The sequence below is a fragment of the Balaenoptera musculus genome, chromosome 20 (assembly GCF_009873245.2).
Source record: "Balaenoptera musculus isolate JJ_BM4_2016_0621 chromosome 20, mBalMus1.pri.v3, whole genome shotgun sequence".
Taxonomy (NCBI): domain Eukaryota; kingdom Metazoa; phylum Chordata; class Mammalia; order Artiodactyla; family Balaenopteridae; genus Balaenoptera; species Balaenoptera musculus.
Window position 1 is genome coordinate 35,802,678 of NC_045804.1, and position 12,193 is coordinate 35,814,870.

General features: G+C 33.9%; 1 protein-coding gene across 8 annotated transcripts in view; it reads left to right on the forward strand.

Annotated features, from left to right (window-relative positions):
- The window catches only part of INTS2 (integrator complex subunit 2), a 53,476-nt gene that overhangs the window by 35,512 nt on the left and 5,771 nt on the right, over positions 1-12,193 (forward strand). For all 8 annotated transcript variants that reach the window (XM_036836874.1, XM_036836870.1, XM_036836867.1 and 5 more), the window contains exons 16-20: positions 1,285-1,389; positions 3,576-3,740; positions 4,788-4,989; positions 7,790-7,915; positions 11,388-11,586. In XM_036836874.1, coding sequence (XP_036692769.1) covers positions 1,285-1,389; positions 3,576-3,740; positions 4,788-4,989; positions 7,790-7,915; positions 11,388-11,586 — 797 coding nt within the window. The remainder of the gene's footprint in view (positions 1-1,284; positions 1,390-3,575; positions 3,741-4,787; positions 4,990-7,789; positions 7,916-11,387; positions 11,587-12,193) is intronic.

A 12,193-nucleotide genomic window follows, 5' to 3' on the forward strand; every position in this document is an offset into this window, starting at 1 on the left:
TTTGATAGAGTCTTTAAGGTTTTCTGTATAATACCATATCTGCAAATAGTGACAGTTTTACTTCTTCCTTTTCAATCTGGATGGTGTTGGGACCAGAATTTGACTGTCACTGGAAGCTATGTTTTTTTTTAACTGTGTTTTGAGATACATTCTTACTCAGTTCATAAAAGATTTGTGTGGAAAACTGGGATGCTAATTTATTAATTTACAAGGGGGATTATATCTAACCAAGAGGTATATGGTCTGTTTAGGGAATGATTCTCAACCTTTATTCTAACACTTGCACTCATATGCTTTTTATCTTCAATAAAAATTTGTTGAGCTTTACACTGTGTAGTTTGTATTTGGAAAAGAAAAAGTATATTGGAAATGCTTTTTCAAACTATGGACACCCTGGTTGAGATGCTCATATAGTTTTGTTGTGTACAAGCAGAGTACCTTGGAATGAGATGAGGGTGTCAGGCATATAGCATATGGTGGAGATGAGACAAAGAAAGATAGCATTGATTTGCAAGGACCTTTACTCTGTGGGATCTGGGAATCCATGGAAGGTTTCTGAGCATGGAGCCAGAGACATGTGATCTGGCCAAATCTCAATTTAAATAAGAGGACTATGGCAGCAGTGTGAAGGATGGATCAAAGACCAGAGAAATTGGAGTCTGGGAAATTGAGCCGTAATAGTTATTTAAATAAATGATGAGTAGGCACTGATTTAGGATAGCAGAAAAAGAACAGAAATTAAGATGGATTTGTTTAAAAAAAAAAAAAGCATGTACTTGTTAGTTGAAGGTAGAAGTTGTGAGAGAAGGAGGTCATTCATATTTCCCAACTTTCATCAAAAAGAGTCACCACTAATACATAATATGATTAAATTAAGACTATTGGCATCATGAAGCTTTAAGCCGTGCTGGCATAACTGCATTTGGTCTTCCTAATTAGATTTGGGAGAGTCTTGACTGACTTCTCAGCTTTGGGTGTTTTTTTTGTTGTTGTTGTTGTTTTCTAGTGCAGGGCACTTCTGCAGGTGGCTTCTCTCACTCATGATTTTTCTTCCCCCTAGTTTCAGTTTCGGGGCATTTTCCGAGATATTGCCCTTAAGTATGTTCTTGCTCGTCCTGTGTATTCATTATTTTGGTAGTGATCCTTCATCTTTTATGAACTATATTCACAGATGAAGTGAATTAAAAGTAATTTGACATTGTGTTTGTTCCCATTTGTGTTGAAGGTTAAAATTTCTATTGTTTCTGACACTGTATCTTACATTTTTTAATCTTTGACTGACAGCTGCCATGCAAAGAAAGCCGAAATCATATTCGTCTTCTTTAATGGATCAGATTCCCATCAAATTTCTTATTCGACAGGCTCAAGGACTGCAGCAGGAGTTGGGAGGTATTTGTTTTATTTGCTTTTTGGTGCTGACGTTTATTGTTAAAAAGTACCTACCGTTTATGATGTTATAAAGTGTAATAGGTGCTCAATGTTTAAAGCCCAATTCAAGAGTGAAATTCCTCTTTACCTCCCTTGCTGTTTTACTCCCTGCAAACCACTCCTCACCCCCAAGGCCCTAGTTTCATTTTGGTGTGTAATTTCAGATATTCCTTTCTATAGGGTGAACCATATGAAATTGCAGGTATTCAACTATTTTTGACCTCCAAAAATGCAGTTTCATATGGTTGAAGCTAATAGATACACACACAAGTAAAAAATTCTTTTTTTAAACTTTAAATGGTATTATACTCTATCTCTTCTGAGATTTGCTTTTTTCTCTTTGAGTCTTGGAAATCTTATCATGTCACTTCATCTAGATCTACCTTATTGTTTTTAATTGCTCCATAACATTCCTTAGCGTGGAATTACTATAATATTTTTACTGTAAAACTGTCAAATAGAAATATAGTACTATTTTTTGAAATTCAAATTTTTTCTTAAATTAACACCTTTTTATAATGTTTGAATGTGTGGGTTGTTTGTTTTTTTCTTTTTGGTTTTTTTTTTTGAAGTTGGGGATTTTCTTTTTCTGTCTTTGTTACGGTTGGTTTCCAGGATGGACGTGAGCTTGCTTTCGTCATCTTTAGCCAGATGTCTGCATTTATTTATTATATCTTTGCATTATCTCTTTCTAGAGAAATGATGTTATATTTGGCAGCTTTTGGCAACTAACCTGTTTTACTGAAGAGATTATGAAGTGTAGATTAATTTGCACTATTGTAAGCAGTCATCTTTGTGACTGTTTTGGGATAGTCTTGACTACACATATACTTGTGCATTAAATTTAATACCACTTTTGATTGTTACAGTGCCTTTTCAAACAGAAACATTTATTTTAAGCAGTTTCTATGAGAAAGGAAACAGATACTTATCCCTCTTGGGACTAAGCAGTGGTTTGATTTGATCTAAGTTACATAATAAGGGGTTGATTGGATCTAACGTACTTTTATTACTACTGATACTCTTACTGCTAACTCTTGCAACTTTGGAGATGATGATGATAATTGTTTAGTAGCAGCAGCATTTATTAGGTAAATAACATAGTGGCGCTTCATATATCTAAATAGGCATTTTTATAGTATCATCATTTATTTTCTCATTATTAATATTACACAGTAATGATAATGAGTATTCTAAGTATGCTGTAAGCAAAAGATTAGAAACAAGACTTAGATTTAGTCAAAGGAGGGTTTCCCGGTCCTTTTGAGCTTCCTTAACCCTTCTTAAAAGAAGACAAATGCACCCCCTTGTGGGTATCGTCAGTGCTGCTTGGGTTGGCTGACATAGCTGTGTGACTTTGGGAACGTTAATAAATATCTTTCAGCCTGTTTCCTTATAGTAGAATGGAGACAATATTGCTTACCTTGTAGGAATGTTAGGGTGAAATGAGGAAATGCACGTACAGTGTACATTTAGGTACTCAAGTTGGGCAACTTTAATTTCACTCATCTATAGCAATGATTCTCAGCTGGGTTGGAGGAGAGGCCATGTTCTCCTGTAGAAGCCTATCAGAATTTCTTCTTTTAAAATCTTTTAAAACTTTTATTTATTTATGTTTTGGCCACGCTGCTCGGCATGCGGGATCCTAGTTCCCCTACCGGGGATCAAACCCGTGGCCCCTGCAGTGGAAGTGCGGCATCCTAACTACTGGACTGCCAGGGAATTACCAAGCCTATCAGAATTTCTGAGTGAGGCCTTTTTCAAACCATATATGATCTCCCCGAAATGAACATTCTTTTCCCTTCTCTTTTTCTCCTCCCCACTCAACTCTTGAACTACTGCTATGTCAAACAAATTTTCCTGATGGGAGACTTTTATGCTGGGATAGGGTGGAAGAAAGCTTGAGAACTTTTGACAAAAGTAGTGGCTTCCAGCTTCCTGTGCATCAGTTCACTTGGCGATCTTTAAGCAGATTCCCTGGCTGAGCTACTGAACAGAAGTTCTTAAGCTGTAGTATGCATGCATAAGAAGGGCAGATTCCTTTGGCTTGCTGTAAATGAAAGGGAGAAGAGAGAGGGGAAAGAAGAGAGAGAAGATTTTGATGTTTAAGAATGAAGAATCCAATTGACTTCTTGTAAATTTTCAAGGGTTGCATTCTGCTTTACTTCGTCTCCTTGCAACTAACTACCCACATTTATGCATTGTGGATGACTGGATCTGTGAAGAAGAAATCACAGGGACTGATGCCCTGTTAAGACGAATGCTCCTGACTAGCAATGCCAAAAACCACTCTCCTAAACAACTTCAAGAAGGTATAATAAGTTGGTATGCCTTTTACCCCTTTAGTGGTACACAGAGGTGTTAGGCCTGTGGAAATCTTAAAATCATAAAATCACGCAGAATTTTCCTGGAGATATAACAGGGTTTTGGTGAATATATTTAAAGTAATTCTCTTTGAGTTTAAGGATTTTTTACCATTTTTTTCTGACATGCTTGCATCTGTTTCCTCATAGGTTCTAGGTTATATCACTAAACAGGTCATGTGGTTTTAGGAAAGTCCTGAAACTGGTCAGAAATAAGTGCCGTGGAATAGAACAATGTATCTGCTGTTAATGGATAATAAGCTAGATCAGCACTTTCAAATAGAAATATGATGTGAGCCACACATACAATTTTAAACTTTCTATATATTGCCACATTAAAAAAGTAAAAAAAAAAAAAGGCAAAATTAAATAATTATTTTGTATAACCCAGTATATCTAACATATTATGATTTCATCACGTAATCAATATAAAAAGACTGTTAGATATTTTACTGTTTTTTCATACTAAGTCTATGTCTTTTATACTTACAGCACGTCTCATTTTGGACTAGCTGCATTTCAAGTGCTCAGTAGCCAGAAGTGGTTAGTGACTATTCTATTGAAGGAGCACGGTTCTAGCTATTTTTTACTAACAGCTGCTTACAGCCCATAAAGGGCTACCCGAAGGAAGGTGTCAAGAAGTTTGAATTTTTCAAATGAATGTTAATACCAAGAGCAATAGTTTGGTATATTTTCATGTTTCAGTCAATTTTTTAAATCAGTGTGAATCATTGTCTTTGGGTCACTCTCACTAGTGTGATTTTTTAAATGAGATATTTTTTGTTCTTTATGAAATAACTGCAACTTAACATGAATTTTTCTTAAGGGCCTAATTTTAAGTATACCCACAACTATGGCTAGAATGGAAAGTTTTACTTTTTTTAGAGCAATACTGTTTTCTTGATTTGTTTCGCCTATAGTTTGATAGAGCAATATTACTTCCTATTTGGTAAGCTGTATGGTATTTAGATTATGACTGTGAAGTTTTCCTTTTAGCATTTTCAGCTGTCCCAGTAAGTCACACACAAGTGATGCAGATTCTAGAACACTTGACTCTACTCTCTGCCAGTGAACTTATACCATATGCAGAAGTATTAACATCCAATATGAATCAGCTGTTGAATTCAGGGGTTCCAAGGCGAATTCTTCAAACGGTCAATAAGCTATGGATGGTTCTTAATACTGTGATGCCTAGAAGGTAATTTCAGTGTATTGTTGCATGTAATAGATAAGTGTATAGCAGTGATTGTATACAATAACTTAAACTTAAATGTTGAAAAAAATTGTTAAAAACTTTTTGACAATATAAATCCTTTCTGAAGACCACTAATTAAAGAGTTGTTATAACTTTAAGGAAAAGAATAAACTCTATCTTAATAAACAGAGAGAAACCTTCAAGTATTTCCAACTTGAGAAAGTTCTTTAAAAGGGAGTTCTCATGTAGAGTCATCTGTGGCTAATTGTGATTTAGATTACCATTGTGTCTTGCATCATTGCAGTGGCTCCAAATTTTGCTGTACATTAAAATCACCTGGAGAGCTTTTAAAACTCCTGATCCCCAGGTTGTAACCCATGCCAGTTAAATCAGAGTGGAACGCTGGATTCAGTGTTTTGTCTTTAGTCAGATGGGTCGCTGCTGTTCCATAGACTGCACCAAGAACACTTGGTCTGCTCTAGGAACAAATGCTGGGCTGGACTTGACTTACCTGAGATTCTGATTCAGTAGGTCTGGGAATATTTATACTTTTTAAGTTTGATTTTTACTTATATCAAATTAATAAATGCACGTAAGTTAAATAGTGTATAAGGTCTTCCCCCACCTTCCCATTTTAGACTATTGATCCTCAGAGACAATTATTCTCAGCTCCTTTATCTTTTAATTCTGGCATTTATGTCCCACCATGTATCTCAATCATATGCTTATAATTACTATGATTTCCTGACTTTCCAATTTAGAAATTATCTTTTGACTTCCTACAAAATCCTTCATACAAGATGAAGGTTTAGCACTCTTACTTGCTTCCCCTGTGAGTCCCTCTTCTTCCATATATTCTCCCTTCCTCCATTTCTCCCAACACAATTATATCAGAATTTTTGGTTAAAGAAATATTCAGTGTGCATATTATTATGACTACATAAGTGTTTTTTATAGTTGATATATATGTTATCCTTTGATTACAATTTCTCTCTTAAACAACTGCCCTCCTTCATACCCCACATACAGACCCTGAGTTGTTTGCCTCTTTTCCATTTGTTCAGGTTTTTTTTTTTTTTTTTTGGTATCAGTAACCAATTCACTCTCAAACTCTATTATTGAGTGGAAATTTACATTAGTTAGTGGTTAACACATCAGGTAACATATTAGTAACATTTTTCCTTGGAAACCTTCCTTTCAGATCTTTCCACCCTTATGCTTCAATCTGGGACACTCACAGTAGCCATCTGGAATGGCTTTGTCTCTTGGTTTGAGTCCATGTTTTTCTCTTTCTTGATTTAGTTCCTTATTTCAGTGAGTGGAACTAATGCTCAAGTTGGTTCCTGGGAAAGGTATTTGGGAAATTTTTTTTTTTTTTTTTGAGGCTTTCATATGTGAAAAGGTTTTTATTCTTCCCCTCACATGTGATTGATATTAGGCTAGGTGTAGAATTCTAGCTTATTTTTCCTCTTAGCAATTTGAAAGCTTTATTCTATTGAAGTAATTAGAGCTTTCCTGATTGCTTTTGAGTAATCTAATCTTATACCAATTCCCAATCCTTTGTATGTGACCATTGTTTTTTCTCTTAAAGGTTTTAGGTTCTTTTTCATTGTTTCTGAAATTTCATGATGATACATTTTGGTTTGGGTCTTTTTTAATTCATGGTGCTGGGCACTTGGTTGGCCTTTTTTTTTTGTCAGGGGACTAATGCTGATGTCTTCACTTCTAGGACAGTTTCTTGTATTTTTTTTTTTTTCTTCAATAATTTCTTTCCCTCTGTTTTCTGGAATTTTTTCCAATTTGGATTTTAAACCTCTTGAACTTACTCTGATTTTCTCCTTTTTTCTCTATTTTTAAATTTCTCTTTTATGTACATTTTCTGGATATTTCCTCTATGATATCTTCTGATCTTTCCTTTGAATTTAAAATATTTCTGTTATAATCTTAATTTCTAAGAGCTCTTTCTTATCTGAGAATCTATAAATGCCTCCTATTCTTGTTTCATATACAAAATATTCTATCCTTTAAGGAAATTAATTATAGGTTTAAGAATGTTTTTTTCTTCTCATCTCTATATTCTCTGTTTCTTTGGCATTCCTTTCTTTCTGTTTGTATATTTTAATCTTTTTCAAAGTAGAAACTTTCTTTAAATGTCTGATGATTGTTGGCTATCCACTCACTGAAGAGTGGGCAAGCTGTGTGTGTGAGGTGGAGCTGGTGGACTCCTGGGCTTCGCTGTAAGAGGTCAGACACCCTACATACTGGCATATTCTTCAGTAATTCTGATGTGTAGTCAGGTTAGTAACCACTTTTATAGTCTATTGATGTTTAATCTCAAAGTGGCATCTCATGTTTAGATTCTATGATGATAAATGTAGAACAGTAATTTATGGGGCCAGTTACAGTTTCAAAGTGCTTTGGTGGATATCATTTCATTTACAGGTATTATATTCATATTTTACAGAGGAGGAAACAGTTCAGAGAGGCTCCATGACTTACACAGAGTCATATAGCAAGTATGGTATAACTGAGGTTTTAATTCAGATTCTGATTTTATATGCCATGATTATTCCCTTACAACTGTGAAGATTTTTGAAACTACTTTTATTGTTTTATCTTCATTTGTTTTAGAAACATAATAATAGGTTAGATTTCTGTAGTTTTAATTTTTCCAAGTTCATTTACACCTGTTCTCTAATTTTTTTCCTGACTATATCGTTCTAAGATAAAAGGAACTGGATGGTGGCTACAGGTTTCAATTATGATATAGCTATTTTTGAACATATGATTATTTTCTCATCAGGCTGTGGGTAATGACAGTTAATGCACTTCAACCGTCAATAAAGTTTGTACGACAGCAGAAGTATACTCAGAATGATCTGATGATAGATCCTCTCATTGTGCTAAGATGTGACCAGAGGGTGTACAGGTATGTGTCATTTGAGTTCGTTTTTACTATAGAGTTATGCTTTGGAGAGTCAAAGGAAATTGAAAAAATTCAGTTTAAACTTATATCTTCGTGTTCTTGCAGGTAACTTGGCAGTATGACCTGTGAGGTTTTTGGTTTTTTTTTGGTTGTCTATATTCATGAACTTCAGTTTAATATGTGGTTAATAAACCTAGCCTTAACAAAATGCCATCTTTGGTTTTGGCAGCCCTCAACAGTGGGCTATTCTTTCTCTCAGAGTCAAGATAGTGAAAAATGATACTATTTCTCGTAGCATTGTTGAAAAAAGCTTTTAAAAAACTGGTTTATTATGAATCATTACATGCATTAAAATTGTGATCCTTTTGGAATCCTTAACTGTGATGTTAGCTTTATTGATTCCACATTTGTCTATACTTCCTTGCCAATTGCTTAACTTAATCAGTTGCTTTGAAGTAGCTTCACCTCAAGAGGTGGGATTAATTAATTCACATCATTAATATTTGAATTTCTAGTTGCTAAGCTAAATAGTAACAAAGATATACAAGTTGAGGGGTCTGCCTTTAAAGTGATTATCACTTGTATCGGGAAATAAGATAAATACCTGAAAAGTTAGATAATATGGTCATGTGCAGATGAATGGTACAGTAAATGAATGGTGTTAAAAGTTTCAGGAGGAAGTGAGACTTGAGTAGTATTTTGAAGTATAGAAATAGGGTTTAGATGAACAGATACTGTAACGATGGGGCGTAAGAGGTCAAGGAAGGTATTGTGAGGAAAAGAATAGTGTGAGCAAAAGTGTAAAAGCAAGAGTGAAAAAGGCTTGAGTGGAAGGCTTAGTTTTTGAGAACATACTTTAGATTTGGAATGTTAGGTTAAGGTCAGGCTATGGAGGGCCTTGAATGTTAGGCTGAAGAGGTCATTTAGGTGGTAACTTACGAAGAGACAGTTCACACAAGATAGTTCAGAGGGGAAAGAAACTGGAGTAAAGAAGAGTAACTAGGATACAGTAATATACTCATCTGTCTTTAACCCTGGGGATGAAATTCTTGAAGTGGCAAAATCTGCAGAATCAGCCAAATATGGTTTGGTGAGATCAAGGTCTCAGAGGGAAGAGGAATCAGAAGAATAAACAGTATAAATGACATTAAGTATCTATTTAATAAAAAGAAAACAACAGTAAATAACACTTCTAGAGAAGAGCGATTTCTAAAACAATTTATCAGTGTTAAAAATCCACTTAAGTAGGTAACCTTTCACCTAAATCACCCGCAGTTGTTCAGGAGGCTGTTAAATTATGGTATCATAATGTATGAAATGTTTTTGTAGCCTAGATCTTTCACTTAACAACTTGTGAACCTTTTCTCGTGTTAATAGATATTCTTATGTTAATTGGCTACATAGTAGTCCACATAGATATGCTATGCTTAATTCAGTTCCCTATTGTTGGATATCTTGTTTATTTCCATTTTTTGTTATTATTGATAGTGCTGTGGTAACTATTGTGTACTGAGTATTTCCTTAGAAATGATTCTTAAAAATGGAATTATTGAGGCAAAAGGAACATGCTCATTTTTAAGTCTTTTGATTCATGTTTTCATTCTGCCACTCAGAATGGCTGAACCTGTTTACATTCCTATAGTGATGTTTGATGTTGTACACTTTCCTACACTGTTGTATATAATTTTTCCAATTTGATAAGTGAAAAATCGATTCCCATTTTAATTTATATTTTTCTTAGATTGAATATTTTAATATACTTATTGGCTACTGGTATTTCTTCTTTACATTTAGCCTAGTTTTGTATTAGAATGTTTACCTTTTTTGATTTAAAGAGCTCTTTATGTATAAAGGATATCAGCTCTTTGTATATAGAGTGCAGTTTTTTCTTTTATTGTTCTATTGTTTTGCCTTTAATTTTGTTCATTTTTTAAAATTTGATTTTTTCTAAGTGATCATTTAGGTGGTTTTTAAAAATGTCAAACAATATGAAAAGATATGACATTTTGGATTTGCTTTGAACTAACCAGTGGTGATGGTGGGAAAGTGGATGGTGGGGTATGGGTGAAATAAGACTAGCGATGTGTCGATAACTGTTGCTGCTGGGTGATGAGTTCTTAGAGGTTCATTATAATATTCCCTTTTTTATGTGTGCATGAAAGTTTTCATTATATACATTCATAAGTGCACAAACAAGAAGATTAACAAGGAAAAGGTGTACAGTGAAAAGTCTTGTTCTCTCATATCTACCCTGCTGCCATTTTTAAAGCAAAGTTTCTCTTTGAACTATTGACCAATCCCAGTTCCATCTCCAGAGGAAACTTTATTGTCATATGTAGCTTCACTTTCTGTGTATTTACAAATTTATAAACAAATATTTACTTTTTTGTTTTGGGTGGTGTTAAAAAAACGTTAAGTGGTTTTTGGTAGGCTCTATTTTGTTTTTTTTTTTTAAAAACTTACCATTCTCAACATGTTTTCCATATTAGTATGCATAGTTCCATCTCATTGTTTTAACTGCTACATGGTATTCCATATATACAGGCCTCTACAAACTCTGATTCAGAATGTCTGGTGGAGTTTAGGATTTTTTTTTTTTTAAATAAATACTCCAGGTGATTCTTATCTTCAGTTTTGGGAATATTGCCATGGTTTATTTAACCATTGACATGTTTTTTTTTTCCACTATTAATACATGCATGTTTACTATAGAAAATTTGAACATTTCAGAAAAAGTATTGACATTTCCAGTGTTTCACAGTTAAAACCAAAGCTGTACTGCCTGTTTATGCGCACATACTCAGTCTGTGATAGGCTGGGAAGTGGCATTGTCAGGTTTTTCTAAGGGCTTGGCTTTTAATATTTTAGTGGTTACTGATTTATCTTTTTTGGTTTCCTTTTTTACATTTAATTCTTATATCTATTATCATTTAAATTTAATTTATAACAATTTTTGAGGAATGAATAACTGTATTCATTTTTTGTTTTGTTTTGTTTTGACTGTGCTGTGGGGCATGCAGGATCTTAGTTCCCTGACCAGGGATCGAAACCCATGCCCCCTGCATTGGGAGAGTGGAGTCTTAACCACTGGACCACCAGGGAAGTCCCTAGACTATTTGTCTTTGAGGACAGCTGCCTTGCAGGCTCATATCTAAGAGATTTAATGGTAGTGCCATTTTTTTGTAAAAAGGAATGCCTTTTTTCTAGGGTATGTATTATATTTGATTTTAGTTGATAAGATGAAATAAATAATACTATTCATACAGTCTTGAAATACAGAGAATTATATATATATTAAGCTTTCATTTTTGAGAATGAATATTTTGGTGGGAAAAGTGTTACTTTTCTACTCTTTCAATGTTTTCAGGTACTGTTCAGGTTTTTCTAATTATTCAAATTGATTGACCATGTTCTGACTAATTTATAAATTTATATTTTTTCTCATGTATTTTTCTTTTCTTCTTTCTGTGTTTAGATGCCCCCCACTGATGGATATTACTCTACATATGTTGAATGGATATCTTCTGGCATCCAAAGCCTACCTTAGTGCTCATCTGAAGGAAACAGCAGAGCAAGATAGGCTTTCTCAGAATAATACAATAGGTTTAGTTGGACAGACTGATGGCCCAGAAGTTACCAGAGAGGAATTGAAAAATGCATTACTGGCTGCTCAGGTAATAAAGTAAAATTTAGTCAAAAAGGCCAAGGGCTTCCCTGTTAATATAATCAGTTAAATAGATGGCCTTCTATATACAATGGTGACATATTATACATTCCTTTTATTACAGAAGGTATATTATAGTGGTGTTACCTTTGCTTCTGAATATCAGATGGACTGTATTATTAAAATCAGGAATAATCTTCATGGCTTTATTTAATAGCTATTTTAGTGAGATTTATATATTTTTTTTTTTTTTTCCTCCCCTCTCCTCCCCTCCCCCCCTCTGAGATTTATATTTTAACAAAATATAAGACTTTTGTTTCTTAAAATCAAATGGTGGAAAAAAAATCTAATGGTGGAGACAGACAAGAAGTGTGTATATATATATATATATATAAAATAAAATGTCAGGCAGTGATAAATACTGTAACAACACAAGTAGTTAAAGTTTATATTTAGAAAAGTTTTATAACAATATAGAATTTACTGCAGCCTTAGGTAGTAATTTTTGACTAATGCAGGACATGCGAGATGATTGAATGTTAAGCAATTTGAGGTCTTCAAAGTAGAAATGTTTTCTTAGTTTGAAATATATTTTCTGAAATCTTTTCATTGGCAAT